This window comes from Lissotriton helveticus, chromosome 6 (assembly GCF_964261635.1).
Source record: "Lissotriton helveticus chromosome 6, aLisHel1.1, whole genome shotgun sequence".
Lineage (NCBI taxonomy): Eukaryota > Metazoa > Chordata > Amphibia > Caudata > Salamandridae > Lissotriton > Lissotriton helveticus.
In genome coordinates this window covers 1,940,971,142-1,940,994,901 of record NC_136067.1, presented here as the reverse complement: position 1 = coordinate 1,940,994,901, position 23,760 = coordinate 1,940,971,142, and the positions used below count along the sequence as shown (strand labels likewise).

Below are 23,760 nucleotides of genomic sequence, written 5' to 3'. Positions count from 1 at the left end.
CTCCCAGGAACGCCACAAACACTCCAGCGCCTGTAACTATCTCCCAGCGGAATAATTGACATGTGAGGAAATCCTATTTTTATGCTAAAATCGCAACCTTGCTTATTTTGTTTGCTGAGTGAATTAGGAATGGGATTTTGACCTCACTTGCATGCATAAGGTGAACGCAGATGGAAGCATCTTTATAAATGAGGTGTGTCTATGGCAGTGCTGCAGTACAGGAGGTGTTGACATTTGTGCCACGCTAGGGTAACGCGGGCTATGTACATGTGGAATGTTAACTCCGCTCACGTGGCACCAAAAAGTGCAAACTTCCTACAGCCAAACGTGGAATGAGGGAATGGCAAAGTGTCTTTGGGTGGGCATGGGTCAGTGGATGTGTCTCGGACAGCGGGAGAGGAGACACGGACAGCGGGAGGGGGGGCGGGAGAGGAGACACGGACAGCGGGAGGGGGGCGGGAGAGGAGACACGGACAGCGGGAGGGGGAGTGGGAGAGGAGACAGGGACAGCGGGGGCACGGGAGAGGAGACACGGACAGCGGGGGCGCGGGAGAGGAGACACGGACAGCGGGAGGGGGGGCGGGAGAGGAGACACGGACAGCGGGAGAGGAGACACGGACAGCGGGAGGGGGCGGGAGAGGAGACACGGACAGCGGGAGGGAGGGGGGGGAGAGGAGACACGGACAGCGGGAGAGGAGACACGGACAGAAGGCAACAAGCACTCACCTGGACTTCTTCCAGCGGCGGTCGTCCTGAAATGGCTGCCACTCGCTCCCAGCGCCTACATTTGGCTGCAGATACCGAAAGCACATCATGCTGCAGATGGAGCGGACTTCAAACAGGGGTGCAGGATCACTACAAACGGGGGCAGAGGCAGAGGCTCGATGCTCACCGTCACTGCGGTGAAACAAAATGGCGGCCTCAAGCTTCTGATTTTTTCGGAATTGGGGGCGTGGTTTTGTGGTTCTGAGTGACAGACAACGTCACTGTCTAAAGAACGCAAAAAATCACGCCCCCAAATCCGAAAAAGACGGAGCTTCTTTGGAGGAACGGCTCTCTCCTCCAATGGCTGGCCTCTGTTTAGGAAGCCAGCCAATGGAGGAGAGACGAAAACAGAGGCGGGATAAAGCAGCCTACTAAGTAACAATAATTCTCGGACTTCCGGTCTGCCGACCGGATATTACCGCGACCTAAAAACTCACTAAGTAACGAACAGACTTTTTGCAAAATAACAAAGAACAAAACATGAAGATTGTTGGCTTTCAGAAAAAAAATACAGAAGGGGATTGCTTTTTGATATTTTCATTCACAGAAAAATTACTGATATAAGCTCACACACTAAGCAATTATCATAACTTTATTAAAGCAGATATTCAATACCATTCATTTGTTGCATACCCAGTGCGCATGTTAAGAAATTTAAAATTAAGATCATTAGGTGTACATTTGCTACATCTGCCCCAATGGGACGGGTACACCAGATCATGATTAGAAAAATTGGGCATAAGATATCTGCACTGTAATATAAAATCAGGAAGAAAGTGCATGCTTAGTAGCAGTTCAAAATCAGACGAAACCAGATTACAGCATATGTGCACAGAATGAGAACCACGAAGAAGAAATGGTCCAACGTGTTGAAAATTTCTCGATGATGTGCACAACAATTACTGAAGAAACGTCTCCCAAATATCTGTGAGCCGAGCTGAACCTCTTCACAGCTTAGAAGTCACGGCAGGAGTCACTTTCTCCAGCCAGCTGAGGAGTATTTCGTTAACTGCAGCCGGTCTGAAATAGAAACCAAGTTTAGATGAAATACAATGTCCTGTTCTACTGGAAGAGCAAAGGCACTTCAAGCTGCATCTAAGTGCATTGTTTGAAAATGGGGTAACCAGTGTGATGTCACCCATTATGATGACAATATCATGAGCTGAGTTGGGATTCTGTAGTATGGTGACTGAGGGTGGAGGCAAAACTTAACTTAACTCAGTATAGCAAATCCTTGTCTCTCAGAGATTTCCCATTCCACACAGTATTCTCTACCTAAAGAAATTGGAGGAATCTGCAATGTGAGCGAAACTTATCTCGCGTGGCTGCCGTTTGTTGGACTACTATCATGTACAAACAAATAGACCTGAATTCCCTGACTCGAAAAGGTGGTCCAAGGGAATAAGAGGAAGTGGGTCATCGGCGTTTGCATCCTCCCATCCTGGGTACTACAAACATAAAAAGCAAACGTGAACTACTTTAGAGCTCGCTCATTGGGAACCGCCCATTGGCAAGAAGCTCTACATTCACCGCGTCCTGTCTCATAATATGTGGCGGACCGAATGGATTCACAAAGCAAATGTTAGGCATGGCCTCACACATCTCCCCAGGGTGTTAGTGGGGAATGTGAGCGATTGCGGGCAGGCGCCTGGCTGAGTGAATGTGCACATGGATGGGTGAATGGGGGAGGCATAGGGGAGTGAGCATCAGCAAGAAAGGGCAATAGTCTACTGCTCCAGCATGGCTGACTCACTCAATGTCTTAACCCTTCCTTCATCCATGGACTCACTCATCCAAACACAAGAAGCTCGAGCAGGAGTACTTTGAGGCAGACCAGGCACATCACAGTTATCTGAGCAAAAATGATACAAGGGGTACGGTGAGACAGATAAACTAGAGGACAGGTGTCCAAGCAAAAGAAAAGGGGGTAACTGTGGTGCTGAGTAGAAAAACAGAAGAGATGGGTATCTAAGCAATTGAAAAGTGGGACAGGAAGCGCTGAGAAGCAGACAAACCGCAAGCTGTGTGAGGGCACGGCAAAAAGGTGGAACAAACGGAGGGGTACACAAAAAAACGAAATAAGTGGGGTGAGGACACTGGTGCTATGGAGAAGATAAAGCACATGACTGGTGTCAGAGAAAAGCATTCAGGTCAACTGAGACCTATTAAACAGATGTTATTTGAAGACCAACATGAGAGTAAAACTGTGGTAGCTTATATGGCATAAAATCAACTTACGAGTGAGTGAGAAAGTGAACTTATAAGCAGGCTGTGGTAGTTTCACAAATGCCTTTACTAGCAGGCAACTTGCGCGGAACCAACCAGCTGTGGAATTAGAACTAGTGGGTTTCCATCAGTCGAAGGGAAAGAGGGAGCTGGTCCCAAAGCTAAGACTGGAAAGACTCTCCCACTTGTTACCTCGAGGAACATTCAAAAGCTTCTGGGACCCTGATCAAAGGTGGCCCCGAAGGACATGGTGATGGAGTCTAGCTATTAAAACATTGGGTAGAAGTTAAAGCACCCAACACAGTGCTCTGAAATTGATTGTTAGGCAACAGGGAGCCAGAGAGGTTCACACCAGGTTTTAAAAACGTGAAATGTATGCGGACCAGAAAATGTTTCCTTGCCATATCCAGAATCGAGAGAAATGTATGTTTCAACCCTCTCAACAGCCTAGGGGGCATATGTTGGCTTACTCCAGTATTGGAAACAATGTTTGGCTGGAGCAACTGAGGCCATGAAACGTTGCAGCAGCAGAGGGCAATCTTCTCCTGAAGCCTCATCTGATAAAAGCAGTACAAGGCACTGGTTTACTTAGATTTCAAGCTGCACCTAAATAAAAGCCCAGAGTTTACCATTTGATCTTAAACTGTTCAGCACTGTAGCCTCCCTGTATTGTACTATAGTGTGCTATTTTCAAGCACACACACTGACACTGCAAGCACACAAACACACTCACCATGTGCAGGCTGCACAACAGTTCACCCTTCAGGTATTGTACTTCCCACAAGCAAACTTACATCCAGTACATGCATTTCATCGCGCACACAAGGCACAGCACTGCATCTTTCATGTATTGCATTCCTTATGGACATACATACACTGAGCTCATGCAACAATCCCACATGTATTACACATTATTGCTCTACCACTGTACTGTACTCATCCCAGGCATGCATGCATGCATCCAGTGCAGTCACTAGTCCGGCACTACGCAGCATTCTACACCTACCTGATGTAGGCCAAGGGTGAGTTAAGCACACAGCAGCAGAACTCTAAAAAGCTGAGTCTGTATGTCTTACTCCAGTGAAACATGGTAAAAAGGATCTGTACACTCATACTGATCATTACACGTAAGCTGCCACCACTGCGCTTGTGCTGCATAACTCTTGGTGAAGGCGGTAGCCTTCCACCTCTATAAGGGTAGCACTTTGGGTGCCCCTGCCAGTCCAACAAGACCGCAGTCCTTGGGAAAGGCCTGTGATTTGGCGCACACGCATGGTCTGGGTTTGTCTATGACAAAACAATAAGCATTTTCAATGCAATTGTAAATGCAAGAACTATTGCACTGCAAATGCTTGTTTGCCAAAGCGCCCATGTGGCGCTTTCACTTTAATGTTGGCTGCAGCGCTTCCCTTAGATGAGCCGCATCCAAAGAAATTGGCGTAGCTGACATTAAAGTAAAAGTGTGGCATGGGGCGCTTTCACAAAAAAAAGCATTTGTTTATCAAGTTGTCAAACAAATATTTTTTTTTTGTCAAGTTGAGAAATATTTTTTGGGGCAACAAACCCCCATGCTGTGCTTTCACTTCAATGTAGGCCATGCCAATTTCTTTAGACACGGCTTGTGTAATGAAAAGTGACTGGCTGATATCAAAGTGAAAGTGCGGCATTGGGCACTTTATGAAAAAATCATTTAATAAATAAAGAAAGGAGCGTGGGCGCTCTATTTAAGGCGGACCGTGCTGGAAAAAGAAAGAAAGAAAGGCCCACAGCCACACTATTGAAAGCAGACTGCGTTGGAAAAATAAAGAAAGAAAGGCACGCATCCATTGTAGAAAATCACTTTGTGTCTGGAGTAGGACAAAATAATGAAAGAAAATAGTTTTCACAGACTAAATAAACATACTGTGTAACCACACACGTAAAAGTTTTAGTCCTTATGGGAGGTTACAAATGAAGACAAGGCGTTACTAAGGAGGGACTAACAAGTCTATTAATGTATCAGAAGCAACCATTTAGGAAGGACAGTAACGTAAGCCAATTGAAAAGATGGGCGGGGCTCAAAGTCCATACCTGAGTACAGCATGCCTCGCAGAGCAGTGCATGCACTGCCCAGACTCAATCTAAAAATCAGCATTAGGGATCCAGACAACAGTACAGTTGAGCATTCAGGGCAAGGGTCCATCCCCCAGATTCATCAATGTCCCGATTTGCGAGTCCTTAATAGCGATTATTAAGGAATCGCTATTAAGGACCGCACAATTAAATGTGATTTCTACAGCTTCCTTATTTGCGATTCGCAAATTGCTAATCGCAAATAAGGAATGACTCCCCATTCATTCCTATGGGCCTTTGACCCATAGGAATGAATGGGGAGTCATTCCTTATTTGCGATTAGCAGTTTGCGAATCGCAAATAAGGAAGCGATTTCAAGGGTGCAAGGGGTGTCCAAAGGACACCCTGTAGCACACCTGAAATGCAAATGTACACAGGTGTTGTGCACACACATCCAAAGGACATGTGTGTGTGTAACATGCAACTTAGTGCATTTTTCTAAGTTTTCGCTATTTACCACGAAGTTACACTTCGCGGTAAATAGCGGCCCCATATTGCGAATTCGCAATTTTTAAAAGGTTCATGAATAGCATTTAAGGAATCTCTAATTGGGATTCCTTAAATGCGATTCTTCGCAATTTTGCGCTTTCTGTAATAGCGATTTTTGCATTTGGGATGATGAATCCCAAATGCAAAAATAGCGCTCGCAAAGGGCCGGATTCTCAGAATCTGGCCCTTTGCGAGCCGATTTTGCAATGATGAATCTGGCTGTATGTCTCTTACCATGCAGAACTTTTTTCTGTCCCACCAGAGACTTACAAATATACATAAAATACACTTCTGTGATTCAACTGATGAAAGTGGCTCAGAGCACACCACTCAAATGTAAAGAATCTATTTAATGTTTTAAATTTCCTTTGGTTTTTAACCTCCAGGTTTATCCCTCACTGTATAGATTGTTGATATCTATATTCGCTGATGACTTTGAATGTTTTTCCCAATTAATATATTTTTTACTGTATAATTCACTGTGACCCTTTGTAATTAGATGTAGATCAAACTACAGAAAACTGAGATGCAAGAGGAGATAGTGGGACAGTTACAGTTTGCTTGTCGACCAACTTGGAACAATAGGTTTTAGAGATTTTTTTAGAACTCTCAGCATATCTGAGCTGTTGGCGGGCTTGAGGTGCAAGTGTATTGCAGTGGGCAGATGTGAGGATAAAGAGTAGCATGCTAAAGAGCGCTACATGACATCAGAGGAAAGCAAATCAGGTTGTGGTTTTCTGCTTCATTTTAGAAAAATGTAAGTGCAGGGGCTGAGAGTTGTTCTTAGAGGCTGCTGCCAACACTGCTGAACCCTAGCACTGTCGAGTACCAAGCCAGCATAATATTGATTCCACCTCATGCCTCTTTCTTCCACCACCCTACACTACCTCTTTATCTCCCCCTTGTAAGATCATTTTTTCTACCTTTGTCACTGTTCTCTTATCTTTCTCTGCCTCCTTTGTTCTAGTTTTTATGGCTTTCTTTTTGGCACCGCTTTCCCTGTCAAAATCTTTTTCACAGTTGAGCAATTCTCATGGATGAATTGCAGTTTGTTCTTCAAGTGCTGTGATGGGAGTCTGTTAACAGCTTATTAAATATTGGCAGTGCTGGGGAAGTGTTTGGAGATATTATGTGTCCCCAGAAAGAAGTAGGGAATGTCCTATTTAAACACAACAGAAGTGAATATTCTGGGTTCAGGATAGCTGAAGGAAATAAGTAGATCTCTCATCCACAGAGGTTGCTTGTGCCCTTAATTTGCCATATCTGTTAGTGAGAATGCCATGGTCTCCTCTTCACTTCCAGTCTTATTATATTACCTTTTTACAGCGGGGTGGAGAAGGAGAGGATAGAAAAAAATGAAGCTGAGCAGATGTTTCTGTGACCATTTATTGGACAAAGTGGCATGCCAACAGGCAGCAAGAAATACTTTTGGACAGCAGATGTGTTTTAGTGTAGAAGGTACAGAAGTGAAGTTGTGTGGAAAGATAAGCATGAGGTAGGGAACAACTGATGCCAACCAATAGCAAATTGCAGAATGAGAGATGGATTGCTGACATGTTAGTAGTTCACTTAGAATAAGGAGACATGGTACATGCTTCAGAATTGTGTTTTCCAAGAGATCCAAAGAAAAATGTGAAAGAAATAAGGCTCTCTTGGCCACAGATACGGGTGGTGTGGGCATACGTGATACCCCTTAAAAATGTGGAGGGCAGCCATCAAGCCAGTGGTTATTGGCAGCTCCATGAAGAAAATACTATGGAAATTAGGTTCTGCTGCTGGAAAGAGGGAATTCCCTGGGGACGTTAATTATAATTTTTCTTTCATAAGAAAAGATGTACCACAAACAGTCATGTCAAGTACATGTCAAGCACATGACAGGCGTTTGGTAGTTGATGTGGGAATTGGGAAAATATTTTTTTTAAAGTACAAAAAATAGCATAGAGAATTATCCTGAATTCTACTTAGTTTCTAAGTTTTGCTAGGGAAAAACAAAGATACAGTCAACGAGTGATTGGAGGGATAACTTTGTCATGGGAGCAGAGCTAGACTGTTCTGCACTGTGGTGTACCCTTCTTTAAGGAGATGTGCCTTCAACTCTTTCCTATTTTGGAGCAGGGTTGTGGTGCTCCAACTGTCAATGGATGTTACAATGCCTGGGGTGCATACAGGGATAAGGCATGTTGGCTTGTTTTGCCTTTTCAACACGTCTTGGTTGCAGTCTAACAGTGTCCTGGCTGAGGGTGTGTAGAGAGCCACCAGAGATGGTGAGCTTGACAACCAGATAGGCAGGATGCTGGTCGGGATGGTTTTGCAAATTATGCAAATAGATTTGAAGGAGAGGGAAGGCAAGGGCAGTCAGTAGAGTTCCTTCAAGATGAGAGTTATGTGATCATATTACTCCAGCCATTCAATGACTGGTTTGTTGCAACCGTAAGTGGGGCTGTCTGGAGTATGAGAGGCCATGGAGCAGCGTGCTGACATCCTGCAGATACTAGAGTATGAGGATTTGAACAGTAGATCTGAAGTCACTTTCTGGAAGGAACAGTTTCAGTTTCTTTAAAGAGAGCTGCCACCAGGCTGTCTTTGTTTTTGTGGCAATGCGTTTCTTTACGGTAAGTTTGGTGTCCAGGGCAAATCTAAGTGACTTGGCAGTGGGTGAAAGCTAGGGTTTGAATCTCTACAGCTTCATGGTCCTGAGCAAGGCTTTGACTAGTTGTTACTTGCTATCCTTGGCAGATAGCCGTAATTCTGTTTTTGTGGAGTTCAGTTTCAAGTAGATGTTGGACATTCAGGTCTGCATATGGGCGCAGGCAATTTTAGAGGTGGAGGGTGTCTGGGGCAGAAGATACCTTCAAGTAGAGTTGCATATTGTCTCCAGTTATTGGAGGGTCCTGCCACTTTTATCAGGAAGTAGATTCTCAAGGGGCTGCCTGTGAAAGGGTTCTTTCAAGGCCTGCAGGTCCCCATTGAACGAACAAGTGTCAGTCAAATAAGCATAGCCAGTGAACCCCATACAAGTCTTCAGGGTGTGGATAAGGCCATAAGGACATAAATAAGGCCAGTTCTTTCTCAGCAACTTAAGATCAGAACCAATAGGCCCATAAAGAGGATGCTGACTGTGTTAGAGCAGAGAAGGCCTAAAATAGAGGAAGTAGTGGGTTGAGGAACTAGTAATGTAGGGTTTTGATGGACATCGTAGAGTGCGGACTGTTGGACCCAGAAGTAGGGGGTTAATTACAAAAAGGAGGTGAAGGTGTCACAACTTACTTGGGTTGTTTATTCACATTTTGAAAGTTGATAGAGCCATGTTTCATTTAAACAATGCATAGGTCAGTCGATGAATGTTCCTTTCCATACAGAGCGTCATGCTCAAGTGGTGTGTACCCAATCACTTAACACGGCGGTGATGTATTCATATACTTTGGAGATTTCTAAGACCTGGGCTACCACAGATTTTTATTTTTTTGCAAGACTACAATAACTGATGGAATTCATGGATTCATGATAAAAACGAATGAATCTTTCTAAAACTGGTCCTGAAACGAAAAAAATAATTATGTGTTTAATACTCTCAATGTGAAATAACGGCATGGACCTGATAAATGGGCTTTGGACTTACCCCCAGATTCATCATTGCCCCGTTTTGCGAGTCCTTAATAGCGATTATTAAGGAATCGCTATTAAGGACTTGCAAAACGGGATTCATGTAGAAATCGCAAAAAAAATTGCGATTCCTACAGCTTCCTTATTTGCGATTAGCAAATTGCTAATCGCAAATCAGGAATAACTCCAAATGGGGAGTTATTCCTTATTTGCAATTAGCAATTTGCTAATCGCAAATAAGGATGCGATTTCAAGGGTGCCAGGGGTGTCCAAAGGACACCCTGTAGCACCCCTGAAATGAAAATGTAGACTGATGTTGCGCACACACATGTCCAAAGGACATGTGTGTGTGTAACATACAACTTAGAAAAATGCACTAAAGTGAATTTTTTTAAGTTTTCGCTATTTACCACGAAGTCAGACTTCGCGGTAAATAGCGGCCAAAAATTGCGAATTCGCAAATTAATAATGGTTCATGAATTGCATTTAAGGAATCTCAAATAGAGATTCCTTAAATGCAATTCCTCGCAATTTTGCGATTTTGCTATTAGCGATTTTTGCATTTGGGATGATGAATCCCAAATGCAAAAATTGCGCTCGCAAAGGGCCAGATTCTCAGAATCTGGCCCTTTGCAAGCGCAAATTTCAATGATGAATCTGGCTGTTAGTCCCCTGCAGTTGTTGAGCAGGCCAAATATGATGCGCCACATTTTCAACCAGATTTGGGGCCTTATTTATGAAGGCCTTGCGCCGCCGGTGCGCCACTATTAAAATGAGAAAAAGTGACGCACCGGCGGCGCAAGGCCTTCATAAATAAGGCCATTGGTGTTTTAGCCCTTAGCACTGCGGAAGGTAGATTGAATGATAGAGGCTTAACTATCAATTACGTAAAAGGTACCCGGGCCTTCTGAGCGCTGATTCTTGCTTTATTTTACCTGCCACACAAACCCTCAGAGAGGCCATTTTTCGTTCTCACCATGTCCCATGGCACTCTAGCTACGTCACTGATATACAAGCCAGTACCTCCATTATTCAGACAAAAGACCTACAGGCCCTAGAATGCAAAACGCTCCTTGCTAAAAGCCCGCATTGGCAGATGGTGCTACACATGGCACGTGGCCCTGGGCAGATCACATTTTAACTTTATTCACAGCATGCAAATTAAAAGAAGGCAGAGATAAAAGTGGCTTTTAAAAGCATACATTGGCGAGGGGGCGGGTTGCGCTTTTAGTTTGAAATGTGATCAACCCTCGGAGAGGGAGGGGGTCACTGCCCATTAATCACTGCTCACACCTGCTCGCCCTCGCAGGTGTCACTGCGCCATACCCGTGCTAGGGAGGCAGACGCGAGGTATCGATCGAACCGTCCTTCCGCGACTCCCGGCGCTGATCAGCAGTGACAGAGGGCATTGATCCAGGATTGGTGATTAGTCCTGAAGATCAACCGGCTCAGAAGAGCTCCGGCCTCCAGCGAAGGGCGAGATGAGTAATCAGATGTGAGCACGCGCCCCTGACTGGGGGTTGAGCCCCGGGTCACCCTGCGGCGCGCGATCCATCTCCAAGCGCGAGCTCCATCAGGAAACTGGCGCGCGGCACGCGCCGCGTTCACTGCACGCAAACCTGGTAAATTTGACTGAACCCAGGAGTTACAGCTTTCAGCTTGTTTTCAACGCGCGCTTTGCGTTTTGTAAAGTATGCCGAGGCTGAACAAGGCTCGCGCTCTTGGAGAGAGAAGAACATGGAGCAACCCAGACTACCCAGTACAAACTGGGGACAGGTCTCACGCATTGCAAAAAGACGCATTCAGAATGGCGGTATTTAACAGCAATTGATGTTTCTGTCCACACGATAAGATCTGTCGAACATGCTCGACATGAAATGGTGTCAGTGTATTAACAGGAACAAATCGACATTTAAAGCATACTGTCAACGTCTAGACTCAGAAAGGCGGGTGAAGACAGGCGTTTCAGAGGGTGTTCTCATTAGGGGGTGACATACATGCCAACATTTCATAACAGGAAGGTGGGAGAATGTGAAAAAAAAATCGTGCTTTGCATTTTCTCCATTGGTTTCTATTGAAGCAGAAGCCTGAATCAGGTTTATTGAAATGTATGCGAGTGATATAGGCTTGAAAGGTTTGGTGACCCTGTTAAAGTCAAAGAAGGAATTTCGCATTTCAGAACGGTGAATTGAAGTCAAATGAGGGAGACACTTGCCCAATTCAGGAGAATTAACAGTTAGGACAGAGGAAAAAGAGCATGAATAGGTCTACAGATCCGAGGGTGATGGCGGCGTGAGCCTAGAGCTCCGTGCCTCTTCCCCTCATTAATCCTGCTGAAAGTGGCGGAGAACCCGCGTGTGCCCCGGCGCCGCACGAGGACACGGTGGTGACCGGCGGGGCACATTTTGAGCAGCTGGCGGGACTGCCTCGAGGAGCCCGGCCGCCGAGCATAGCGGCCGCCGGGACGGAGAAGGGAGAACGGCGCACAAGATGGCGGCCGTGGCGGAGCGCTAGATGTCCGAGGGCTACCCGGCTGGTCACACTGCTGGGTCGCTCTGAGTGAGCGCGACCGCCGACTTTGAGGCTTCCGGCGGTGCACCCTACTAGGGCGAGGGATACTCTTTGACCCCCCGGCTGCGGTGAGCGGCGGCCACGAGTGCTGAGAGAGGAGGCTGCCCGGGTGCGCCCTTACAAGCGGGGCTGGCAGACGGCTTCCGATGCAGGGAGGAGGAATGGCGTGATGTGACCCAGGACCGGACCCCGGTTGTGCACGGAGGTGAGCGGGGGCAGACCTGAGCGGCGGACTGAGGAGGAGGAGACCCTGCACGTTACGTCCCCGGCCCCCCCCGCCCCTGCGCTGCTTGCGGGGACACAGTGGAGTGGCCCATAGTGCCACGGAGGGGCCTCGGCGGTACCAAGCTCCCTGAGGCACGGGGGAACGGAAGCAATAGCCCAGGCGGACAAGGACGGGTTGGTGCAGGTCCCAGGGGGCACGCATCGAGGGGGACTGACCGGAGGCCCTGATCTCCTCCCCCCCCCCTTTTACCACGGCAGACGCTGCATCAGAAGAGCAGTACCGGCGCAACAGGGATCCGTTGAGCCTTGGTGCTGAACACGCTGCGAAGGCCCAGGGGGGGCGTGAGCCATTGGACGGATATAAGCGACAAGGCCGGCCGCAATGGGGAAGCCGAGGTCCAAGGCGGAGGAGGCGGCGACGTCTGATGTGGCAGAGGGTGGCCCCATGGAACAGACGGACCTGCAGCGATTGCAGGATCGCATTCTGGACGCCATAACGGCCACACGTGAAGCGCTCCACAATGATATAGCGCAGGTGGCGTCGGGGCTGGGCCTGCTCCGGGCGGACCACGATAAACTGAAGGACAGGGTCAAGGACACTGAGACTGCGATTAAAGACCTGGCGCCCGCTCACAAAGTGCTGGAGGGTAAACTAACGGAAGCCCTGGACCGCATACGCACCCTGGAACGGCGTGCGGAGGGCGCAGAAAACAGGAGCCGGCGCAGTAATGTGCGAATCGTGGGCGTGCCGGAGACGGAGGGGACGAGCGACATGGTGGCCTATATGGATGAATGGCTGAAAATGGTAGTGGCGCCGGAAGGACTTTCGCCATTCTTCACTCTGGAGCGTGCCCACAGGGTCCCTTCAGGGCCTCCCAAGCCCGGGCTCCCACCCAGACCGATCATAGCCAAGTTGCTTCACTACAAGGACAGAGACTTGCTCCTGCAAAAAGCCCGGGAGGATGGCCCATTCCAGATCGCGAACAGCAAGGTCACACTCTTCCCAGATTTTACCTTCGAGACGCAGAGGCAGCGGGCCTCCTTCCTCACAATCAAAAAGGAACTGCGTGCTGAAGGGATCGCCTACTCCTTGCTTTTCCCTGCCAGGCTCCGGGTGGTGCTGGACGGCAAGACGCTCTTTTTTAGTACGGCAGCGGACGCCTGGGACTGGTGGGAGACGTACAAGGCTGGAACTGATGGAGCCAAGGTACGTGAGGAGAGGGAAAAGGAGCGGGAGCGCTCGCCAACCCGGCTGCGGAAATCGAAGAGGTTGTGGAGACGGAGGCAGGGGAAGCTTGGGCCGACGGCCTCCCAGACTGAAGCGGAACGGCAAGCTGCGTTGTTGGAAGTGGGGAAGCTGGGGCGGGCTGAGGGCCCCGGCTCTGGAGGTGCTACGGACTCGGACACTCATGTCTCGGCTTCAGGCTCGGAATCGGATCTTGCTGGGGTTCATCGGACCGAAGGGCCGCTGGTGACGCCGCAGACGGCGGATGAGATCCTGAGTATCTGAACTGTCAGCAGAGGTCAATGGGTAATGTTTGGGGCGCTGGGAGGGGACCCACAATTGCATGCCTACGAGGGTCGGGGCACACCGGGGGGCTCAGAGCAGGAAGATCATGGGGAATTGGGGAGGGAGCGGGGAGGTGGGCAGCGCAGCCCCCCTCTGGACGAGGCCGCGCTCCGTAGGCCCTTAAGGCACCCACGGCTGCGGCTGTGTAGTTGAGACCTGGGTCAATCAGGCGCGGGAGTTTGGATGGGGACTGATATCTCGATATTGGGGCCTGTTCTGGGGGTGGGGGGGGTTCCACAGTTGGGGTTTGTTTACTCTCTTTGAAGTCATTGACCCTGGGTTTGCCATGGGCAGGACAGTTGGGAGGTTTTGTTTTGTTTGGGGGGGGCACCACCACCGTCGAAGGGCAGGAACTGAAGAGAGTGTTACAGTCGGATCATTGGGACAATGGCTAATGCAAATCGTTTGAACTGCATAACCTGGAATGTGCGGGGCCTACACACCATGCAGCGTAGACATAAAGTGCATGCCTTTTTAGTGCGGAGGGGGGTGCATATTGCACTGCTGCAGGAGACGCATCTCACAAAACAGGAGGGGGCGGCACTGCAGAGGAGGTGGCGGGGCCAGATTTTTCACACCAGCTACTCAGCCTATGCTAGGGGAGTACTAATTTGGATTAGGGCAGGCACACCTTTCCAACTCACGCGCCAATGGGTAGATCAGGAAGGGAGGTATGTGGTGGTGGAGGGGAAGCTAGAAGGCAGAGATATAGTACTAGCTAGTATTTATGCCCCGAATACTGACCAGCTGGCTTTCTTTGCGACACTGTCGGGGACGCTGGCTCACTCCCTGGCGGGCCCGGTCCTGCTGGGGGGCGACTTTAATTCCATTACAGACCCCTCATTGGATAGATTCCACCCCCCACTGCATGATTCCCCGGTACACAGGCTATCTAGAGGTAGGAGGGAGTGGCAGGAGAGTTGGGGATTGACGGATGTATGGCGAGGACACCACCCGACTGACCGAGATTACTCCTTTTTCTCTGGGCTACATGATTTGCATGTCCGCTTAGATGCGATACTCTGCTCCCGGGGGGTGTTGCCGTACGTCACAGGGTCGGAATACCTGTCGAGGACGATCTCGGACCACAATCCACTTCTGATCCGGCTAGCGTGGGTGGCGGAGAAGCCCAGGGTCCCGACCTGGAAGCTAAGGCCTGAGACTCTGGAAGACCCCCTATTCGGGGCGGCCCTGGCGGAGGGGGTGGATTTATATTTCGCGGAGAATGAAGGGACGGCGACATCCAGGGCAACGGAATGGGACGCCTTTAAGGTGGTGATGAGGGGTATCTGTATCAAGGATTATGTAGGCGTGCGGAAAGTGTTGTTGAGCGATTTGACTGCGGCGGATACCAAGCTGAGGGAGGCGGAAAGGGAGCGGCCCGGGCAACCGGAACTCCAAGAGACGCTTTGCTCGGCTAGGGAGGCGATGGCCACTGAAGTGGAGAGACTCCGAGCCTTTGACTATAAGCGTTATGTGTTGCGCTCCCACGTGGACGGAGATAAGGCGGGCACCCTTCTGGCCTGGCTTTCGAACCCCACTAGGCGATGCTCTCCCATACTTCAGTTGCGGGATGCAGCTGGCATGGTGCAACATACTCAGTTGGGTATAGTTGACGGTTTCCAGAACTATTATGAGGGCCTGTACAAGAGCACCCCGGGGGATCGGACGGGACTGGCCGAGCCCTTCTTGAGCGGCTTACCCCTACGACAGCTAGAGACGGAGCAGGCGAAGGCACTGGGATCGGACATCGAACTAGGGGAGATTAGGAAGGCGGTGCGGAGTATGGCACGTAACAAATCGCCGGGGATAGACGGGCTCCCCATAGAGTTCTATAGTAAATATTTGGACGCTTTGGCGCCGCGACTCCTGACCGTTTATAAAGAGGCCAAAGCAGCGGGCCGTCTGCCGCAGTCAATGCGGGAGGCATTGGTAGTACCACTGCTGAAGCCCGGCAGAGAGAGTAGCGACCCCGCGTCTTACCGGCCGCTCTCTATGCTCACCGCAGATTACAAGATCTTGAGCTCCATACTAGCGGCGAGGCTCCTACCGCATATGCCGGAACTGGTGCACGAAGACCAGAACGGTTTTATACCGACTCGAAACACCACGATTAATGTCAGAAGGCTTGTTCGCCTCATGGACGAGCTGAAGGGGGGGGTCGGGACCGAATTGGTGCTCTCGGTAGACATTGAGAAAGCTTTCGACAGCCTAGAGTGGGACTACCTCTATGCTGTTATGGAGCGATTCGGTCTGGGAGCTGGCTATATCCAATGGACAAAGGTCCTCTACGCGGAAGCGATAGCAAGAGTGAGAGTTGGGTCGACGGTGTCCCTCCGCTATCCGGTAGAAAGGGGCACTCGGCAGGGTTGCTCCTTTTTGCCGCTTTTATTTGCACTGGCTATCGAGCCACTGGCGGCTGAGGCCCGGACGGGGCGGCACTTCCACGGGGTGCGGGCCCGAGACAGCCAGCAGTTCATCTCGCTTTATGCTGATGATTTACTGCTATTCCTCCACGACGGTGCTGGGGACCTGCAGGGCGCGGAGGCGCTGCTAGAGCGCTTCGGCGCGATGTCGGGCCTGAGGGTTAATTGGCCCAAAACAAGTTTGTTCCCGCTATTGGAGGGGGCTGCTCGGCCGCAACACCGATCGGAGTTAGCCTGGGAACCAGCCTGTATTAAATACTTAGGGGTCTATATTTACCACAAGGCGGAAGACTTGCTTGAGGGCAACCTGGGGCGGTGCGTGCGAGGACTAAAGGGCTGTATGGCCTTCTGGGCCACGTTGCCGCTATCGGTAGCAGGCCGGATCTCCTTGTTGAAGATGGTTGCCCTGCCGAGATTATTGTATTACTTTCGGACGCTCCCAATCTGGATACCTAGCTCCTTCTTTAGGCAGCTCCGATCTTTGATTACGACGTTCATCTGGGGAGCGGGGCGGTGCAGGGTGGCGCTGGCAACGCTTTCTCGCCCGAAGGATGAAGGGGGACTGGCGGTGCCGGACCTTGAGCTTTATTATTTAGCGGCCCAGCTGCAGGTCTTCACGCAGGAGGTGGCGCGAGTGTTCCGGGGCCCGGAAGAAGAGAGGCTACGGGGGACGCCCAGGCATGTGTTGGCGTATATTACCCTCCAACAGCGGATAGATAATCGGGACTTGTCGTTGGAACAACGCACGTACCGTCAATGCTGGAATCGAGCTCAGAAGAGGGCGGGGACTAGGCGCCCATATGCACCGGAGATCCCTCTGGGCATGCTGACAGCGTTGCCGCATGGCGGCGACTGGTCGCATCTCCAGAGGTGGGAAGAGGCGGGGGTGCAAGTGATCGGGGACCTTTATGAAAATGGTACGCTGCTCCCGTTCCAAGAACTACTGGAGCGCTTCGACATCTCGGGCGGGGTTTTTTACTTCATGCGGCAGTGACCAGGGCAGTGCAGGCCCACTGGGGCACGGGGCTAGAGGAACCCGAGACGGCGGCTGCATGCCAATACGCCATGATGTCAGCGGGTACTATCAAGGCGGTGACGTGCCTCTACAGTAGAATGGTGAGAGAGAATCTCCCTCCTCTTACATCGCTGAAAGCCAAATGGGAGGTGGACCTGGGTACAGAAATACCTGACGCGACGTGGGCACAGCTTGTCCGTAGGGCTCGCAACAGCACGAGAAACGCTAGATTTCAGCTTATACACTACTATGTACTGCATAGGGCGTACATGACCCCGGGAAGGATCAGGAGGTATTTCGGCGCGGTAACAGCGACCTGTCCCCGGTGCCCGGAAGAGGGGGTCGAATTAGTGCATATGCTGTGGGCGTGCCCGGCCCTTCGGGACTATTGGCAGTACATAGGCGACGTATTGAATGAAGTAACTGAAAGGTCCATCGCCTTTGGACCGGCGGAGTGTCTTTTACACTGGTTCCCTCATACCCCCAAAAACAAACTCACAAGCAAGTTTATTGACATGGGGTTGATGGTGGCTAAGAGGGAGATCACCAGGAACTGGAAAGCGAGGGTGGGTCCGACTCCCCGGAGGTGGCGGCAGGAATTTCTGAAATGGGCGACGGCTGACAGCACACACAGGTACCAGCTTGCGCGCAGGACCCCTAGCCAGAGGGCGGAGGATGCTGCGACCTCATGGGAAGTGATGGTGCAAGCACTCAGAGATAGCGAGGCAGACGAGGGAGAGGAGGCCCCCGAGGCAGGAAGGGTAGATAGTGCAAGCTGATAACCTAGGGGCGGCAGGTATACAGGGGAGACGAAGACAGCACTTCAGGGACAGAGGAATGATCGTTGCAAGGGCCCTGGACAGGTGGTGGGGGGCGGGGCGGGACAGGGGGGGGTTTTAGGTTTTAGCGCAGGGGTTGGGAGTTGGGGTTCAGCGCGTTGTTAGGCAGAGATGTAAAAGTAGTCATACACACAATCCGGAAGCCAGCTACTCCTTTATCTTTAAACATCAGGCATGGGAGAGCCGTGAAATCATCGCCGCCCAACCCCCGGGTTGTGGGCACGAAGGCTGTGTATGAGACAACGAATCGTATTGTATAACTGCTCAAACTTATGTTGCTGAATATCTATGCAATGGCCTGTTTTGGTATGGCTACAATAAAAATTGTTTAAAAAAAAAAAAAAATGAATAGGTCTACAGATGTAATGCGCATCACCTTTTAGTCCCAGATTTTTGTATCCAACAGAACTTTGCATTATGGGACTTGTATTTCACGTTTTCCAAAAGAACTAGTACCATACAATTTGTGGCATGGGAGCATTGTTGAACTAAAGGGAAAGACTGGCTAATGATATTATAATATCAACAATAATAATAATAGGGATAATGGACAGTGTGCAGATGTGAAGTGGAACTTTTCTGAGCAACAGGTTTTTGGAAATGTGATACCAACTGTTCAACACACTGATGCAGGAAAAACATTAAGACTCTTTACACACACTGAAAAGGTAGTACAAAAGAAGAGGCTGGGAGGCACTCAACAATAGAGGCAATTTTACTAAGTATAACACATGGGAACACCACATTAAAATGCACAAGTATATATTTCCTTTTAACATTCTTTTCTGAGTTTTTTTGGATATTGTATTGACAGCCAACATGAAAGTGAATAAGTAATTGGAAACCCATGAGCCAGCATACCTGTTCACGAAAAATAGATACTCGGAGAATCCAAAAGAATGTCTGTCCAACTTCATGCCACAAAGTGACTCGTTGTCATACATGACATCTTTCAGCAGCCCTAGCTTTTGAGCCATCGGTACTGCACTTACAATGTTAAAGGCAAATGTTAAAAGCAAAACTACAAGTTCTAGAAGAACAGGTTACTTACCTTCAGTAATGCTCTTTCGGGTAGAGGCTCTCTCTAGCCTCACGCTTCTCACCTTTTGAATATTACCCAGGCGTCACACTGGATCCAGAAACTTTTAAGTAGTACCTCGGCACGCCGTCGGGTGGCGCGGTGCGGCTCTGCATGGACGTCATTCCACTCCAGAAATTACATATCAAGCCTATATAGGCACCACCCTGCGCTCTGACGTCAATTGCTTTCGTGGCAGTGTGTGCCCCACGCACACAGCCATAAGAGGAAATTGGTTGTAACCAGTTTGCGGATTCCTAGACTTCGGATCTTATTAATGAATAGCGTTCAAGCACAGACAGGGAGGATGGCAGGGTTGGTGAGGAATCTGCCGCTAGATTGAGTCTTTACCAGAAAGAGAGTTACCAAAGGTAAGTAACTTGTTCTTCTAATACAGACTTCTAGCTGCAGATTCCTCACCTTTTGAATAGATACCAAAGCAGCAAAAATTTAGAGGCAGGTCTGTGAATGGACTAGTACTAGAAACTCTTGCAGGACTGAGTAAGAAAAATGCCCCACTCGGTGAACCTGACTGTCCAGACAATAGTATTTTATGAACATACAGAGGGGTGCCCATGTGGTTGCATGGCATATGTCTAGGGCAGGGACTCAGAGTGCTAACAAAGTGGTAGTAGCTTTGGCCCTGGTAAAATGAGCACAAAGACCTTCTGGAGGCTGTTTTTTGGCCAGTGCATAGCAGATCTTAATGCAGAGCACAATGCAGAGGGAGATGGTTCTCTTCTGTACTGCTTTGACTTTTTTCGCTCTGGAGCACCACACAAAGAGCTGATTATCTACCCGGTCGTCCTTGGTATGAATAATGTAAAAGAGCAGTGCTCTTTTGGGATTCAATTGATGGAGATTCTTTTAGAACACCTGCAGGGTGATACTTTAACCAAAGTGGAACAGCATCACAACCTCTGTTGAAATGCTGCTTACGTCCACAAACCAGTTTGGGAAGAAGGTGGTGCATGGTGGAAATACACGGAGAGCCTGATGCTCACTCGCACACCATGCCAAGGCGATGCAAGGAGGAACAGAGGGGCATATTACCAAGCAATAGCGATAATTCTCGCTATGCATGGTTAGCGGCTATAATTATATCGCCGCGCTCCGACGATTTTTACCGCTGAGATACCTTGATATTATCAAGATTTATTTCAAAAGCGGTAAAAATCCTGCGAAATGCATGAATATCGCTGAAAAATCAGCGATATTCATGCATTAGTGTGACAATGCTCTTAGCCATGTTATCCACCTTCCATTGGATAACATGGCTAAGAACTGCTCTGGGCAGGCGTTAGCTTTTGGAGATAATCGCCCTTAGCGCGATTATTTCCAAAAGTAGGTAATAGGAGATAGCGATGTTAGCGACTGTTTCCAGTCGCTAACATCTTGGCACGCCCACTTTGCATGTTATTAGCGATAATTATCGCTCACATGCAAAGTGGGCCCCAAGATGATCGCTATCACCTAATAGCTGTCGCTAACTGGTGTTAGCGACAGCTAGGTAATAGGGCGATACAATTTTCGCTGCTTTGTAACAATTTTAATTAATTATGCAAATAAAACTACACACATATATACACATATCGCCGCTTTAGCAGGAAAAATTCCTGCTAAAGCGGCGATAAGGCCCTTGGTAACATGCCCCACTGTCTTAATAGTAATGAGCTATAAGGGACAAAAGTTAAGTGGTTCCACTCAAGTGTACATTATTTAAGTAAGGACCATATTAAGGTCCCATTGGGGCATTACAAAGGGAGAAGCGGGGACCATATGTTATAGCCCTCTCAAACATCGCATAACAGCTGGAAACGTAAACAATAATGGATGATCTTGCAAATGTAACAAGGCCAAAAGGGCCTAACGATAACCCTTAATCATGCCCAACACAAAGCCTTACCAGGCAAGAGACAAAACTAACAATGGAACGCTAGATAACTTGCTTGGAAGGGGTTAATTTGGAGTGCCACACTAAACAGTTTTCATCGAAGGATGCCAGACTATCAACATAACATCAAACTCCTCAGGTGGGAGGTCACAGGAGTTCAGCTGTCCCTGCTCAATCTCCAAGCATGAAGGTGGAGATTGTGAATGCCTGTGTGCAGAACCTGTTCTTATTACTGCAACAGCAGGTCCTGCCGGAGCAGCCTGATCAGAGGACACATGGTCAAGCCCAGGAGTTCTGGCTGCTTTACTCTCCATTCACAAGCTGGTGCCACTAGGATGACTTGAGCCGGATCAGTCCTGAACTTCTTGAAAACCTGGGGCAAAAGTGATATTGGAGGAAAGACTTTAAAGCACTCCAGAGGTCCACTTGAGGTCCTCCAAGTCGCCAGCCTGTCCCACGTACACTGTAGTTTCATGATCGAGGCCCTGGAGCCCACTGCCCCCGTGGACAACATCATAAGGCCATTCTGTTTACCGCTCCCTGTGCAGCACCACCTGCCAAACCTCCTTAGGGTGCCATTACATGAGCACAGCAACCTGATGGAATTCAGAATCCACCAATTCTTTCCGGGTTGACAGGCAAATTCATCAGACAGGTGGGTCCTACAGATTGTTTGTAGAAAATATGCCTTACCCATCCTCTCTTCCCAACCACACTTTCCACCATCCACCCAGCAACTGACTGAATACTATTTCTACGTTTTGTAGCAGGAACTATAAGCCCTTTTGGCCAGAGGGACTGTTGAGAGGGTGCCAGCGCCAGAAGTAAGACATGGTTGTTACTCCCATTACTTTCTGGTGTCCAAGAAGGATTGGACCTTTGACCTATCCTAGACCTGAGCCCTCTCAATGCCTTCTTCTGGGAAGGAAAAATTCAAGATGCTCACTATGGCCCTGGTCTGCTCTGCTCTTGATCCTGTAAAATGTTCATTGGACCAGCAGGACACTTATTTTCATATACCCATTCTGCCGACCCATCATTGATACCTGTGTTTCATGGTGGGACGGGAGCATTTTCAGTTTACTGTGCTCCCCTTTGGTCTTATCAGCGACTCTCTGGTGTTCACGTAAGTGATCGTGGTAGTGCATCTTCGGAGGTCAAGGGTGACAGTCTCTCCCTACTTTCACGACTGTCTGTTAAAGGCGGGCTACACCCCCCCAAAGGCAGTCTTCACCCACCTCACTAGACTCGGTAGTATTATCACAGAATATACATACACCCAGAGGCATTAAACACATGACATCAAACTATTGTGTAGGACGTGTGACTTCATGAAATAGTGTCAGTTGTATAATCATGAGAAGAGCTTAAATGACATCACGAATACTTAAGAAACATGGTGGGAGACTCAATTTTTGAGTGGCTTGTAAACAAACAAACTGATAATGTAAATGATGTCTATTAATGTGTTCGTTATGACAGAATTTTTATATTATCTTTTTTACAGTGGCCCCTGAAGAAGGGACATTGGTCCCGAAATGCATCGGGCCAAACAACCAGCAATCGCCGTTTATGTTGCATTGAAATTTATGAATGATATGTAATGTTGAGAAAAATTATGTATATGACATGTACAGAAATATCAAGGATGTTGTTATGAATCAATAACAATACATGTATAAAGATTGAACTTGAAAAACAATTAAAAACTACGAACAAAAAAACTAGAAAGTAAATAAAAAGACAAAAGTAAAAAGTTCAGATTAAGAGATTTATTGAAAAAGTGTAATTAGTAGGCAACAAATCTTTCAGCTGTGCGCTTGGTTAGGTCGTGTGATTCCATCACGAACCTCCATTTATAGATTACGATTACCTAGGGACAGGCAGCCCTATGACACCAAGTCGCATGCCATAGTAAGAAGAGCTTGCAAAAAACCTCGCATTTAAATAAAACATTATCATTTTAAATAAAGGTGGGCTAGTGACCAACCACATTTCAGTCGATTGAGCACTGTCAACTGGCATGTCCATCAGGAAGACTGAACTTCGCCAGAGAACCCAGTTGAATAAATCAATGCATAGATCGAATGGCATCACTAGTGCCAATGAAATCGGTGGAGTCCAAGCCACAAAGAATCATGATCTTGGCCGCATCATGACCGTCTTGGATCGCATAAGCGAGAACAGGTCAGAGATCTTCAGAAACACCAGGGAGAACTTGTGCCACCGAATCCCAAAGGGCATGGGAATACCGTTCCAACATCCAGCTGGTGTAAAACAATCAGAGTGCCAGACTGTTAGAGGAAATACACCAATTTCCCCAAACATCTACACCCACTTTCAGATTTCCTGTTAGGGGGTGTTAGAGAAAGTGTTGGGGTTAGATCTTCTTGTGGAGGCATGCACCACTAGACTTTTGGGGAAAGACTGGGGAAAGACTGCTGTGAGGGAAAAGCAGTGCAATGGCGCCAGGCAATTTTAATCTCCAAGGTGGAAAGCTTGAGGCCAAATACTTCAGTCGCCCAATACATTACCATGTTGTAGGAAGCAGATTCCCCTATACCCAGTCAAGTGGGTGAGAGTGGGCCTGTTTTGGAGGAGTTATCAAGACCACTAGCCTCCTGCTCGCCATTGTATCACTTAACATCCTGGTAGGTTTGAGCCAACTTATCACCTGGGTCATAGTCGCTGTCTGAGCTTGGAATGAAATGGAATACAATGTATTTTTTCTCTTTTGTGGAGGTGGTAAATCAGGTGGGGGAAGTGGCACTTCAGTTGGTATTGGGTGTGACTTTGGTCGGAGCCAGGCCAGAGTTGAAAGAAACTATCGGGCCCTCCTCCTCCGGCGTCAATTGAGTCGGCATTGAGGTGCCCGGGCCGGCGTAGACCGGTGTGCTGGAAGCAGGCTCGGATTCGAGAGTGTGAAACCTCTGAGAGTAATCCAGGT

General features: G+C 48.6%; 1 protein-coding gene across 1 annotated transcript in view; it reads right to left on the bottom strand.

The window, feature by feature from the left end:
• Positions 1-1,343: 1,343 nt before the first annotated feature.
• EPHX2 (epoxide hydrolase 2) overlaps positions 1,344-23,760 on the bottom strand; it is a 587,345-nt gene continuing 564,928 nt past the window's right edge. The window contains exon 19 of the mRNA XM_078649944.1: positions 1,344-1,785. Within this exon, the coding sequence (XP_078506070.1) occupies positions 1,713-1,785 (73 nt within the window). The 3' untranslated portion in view covers positions 1,344-1,712. The remainder of the gene's footprint in view (positions 1,786-23,760) is intronic.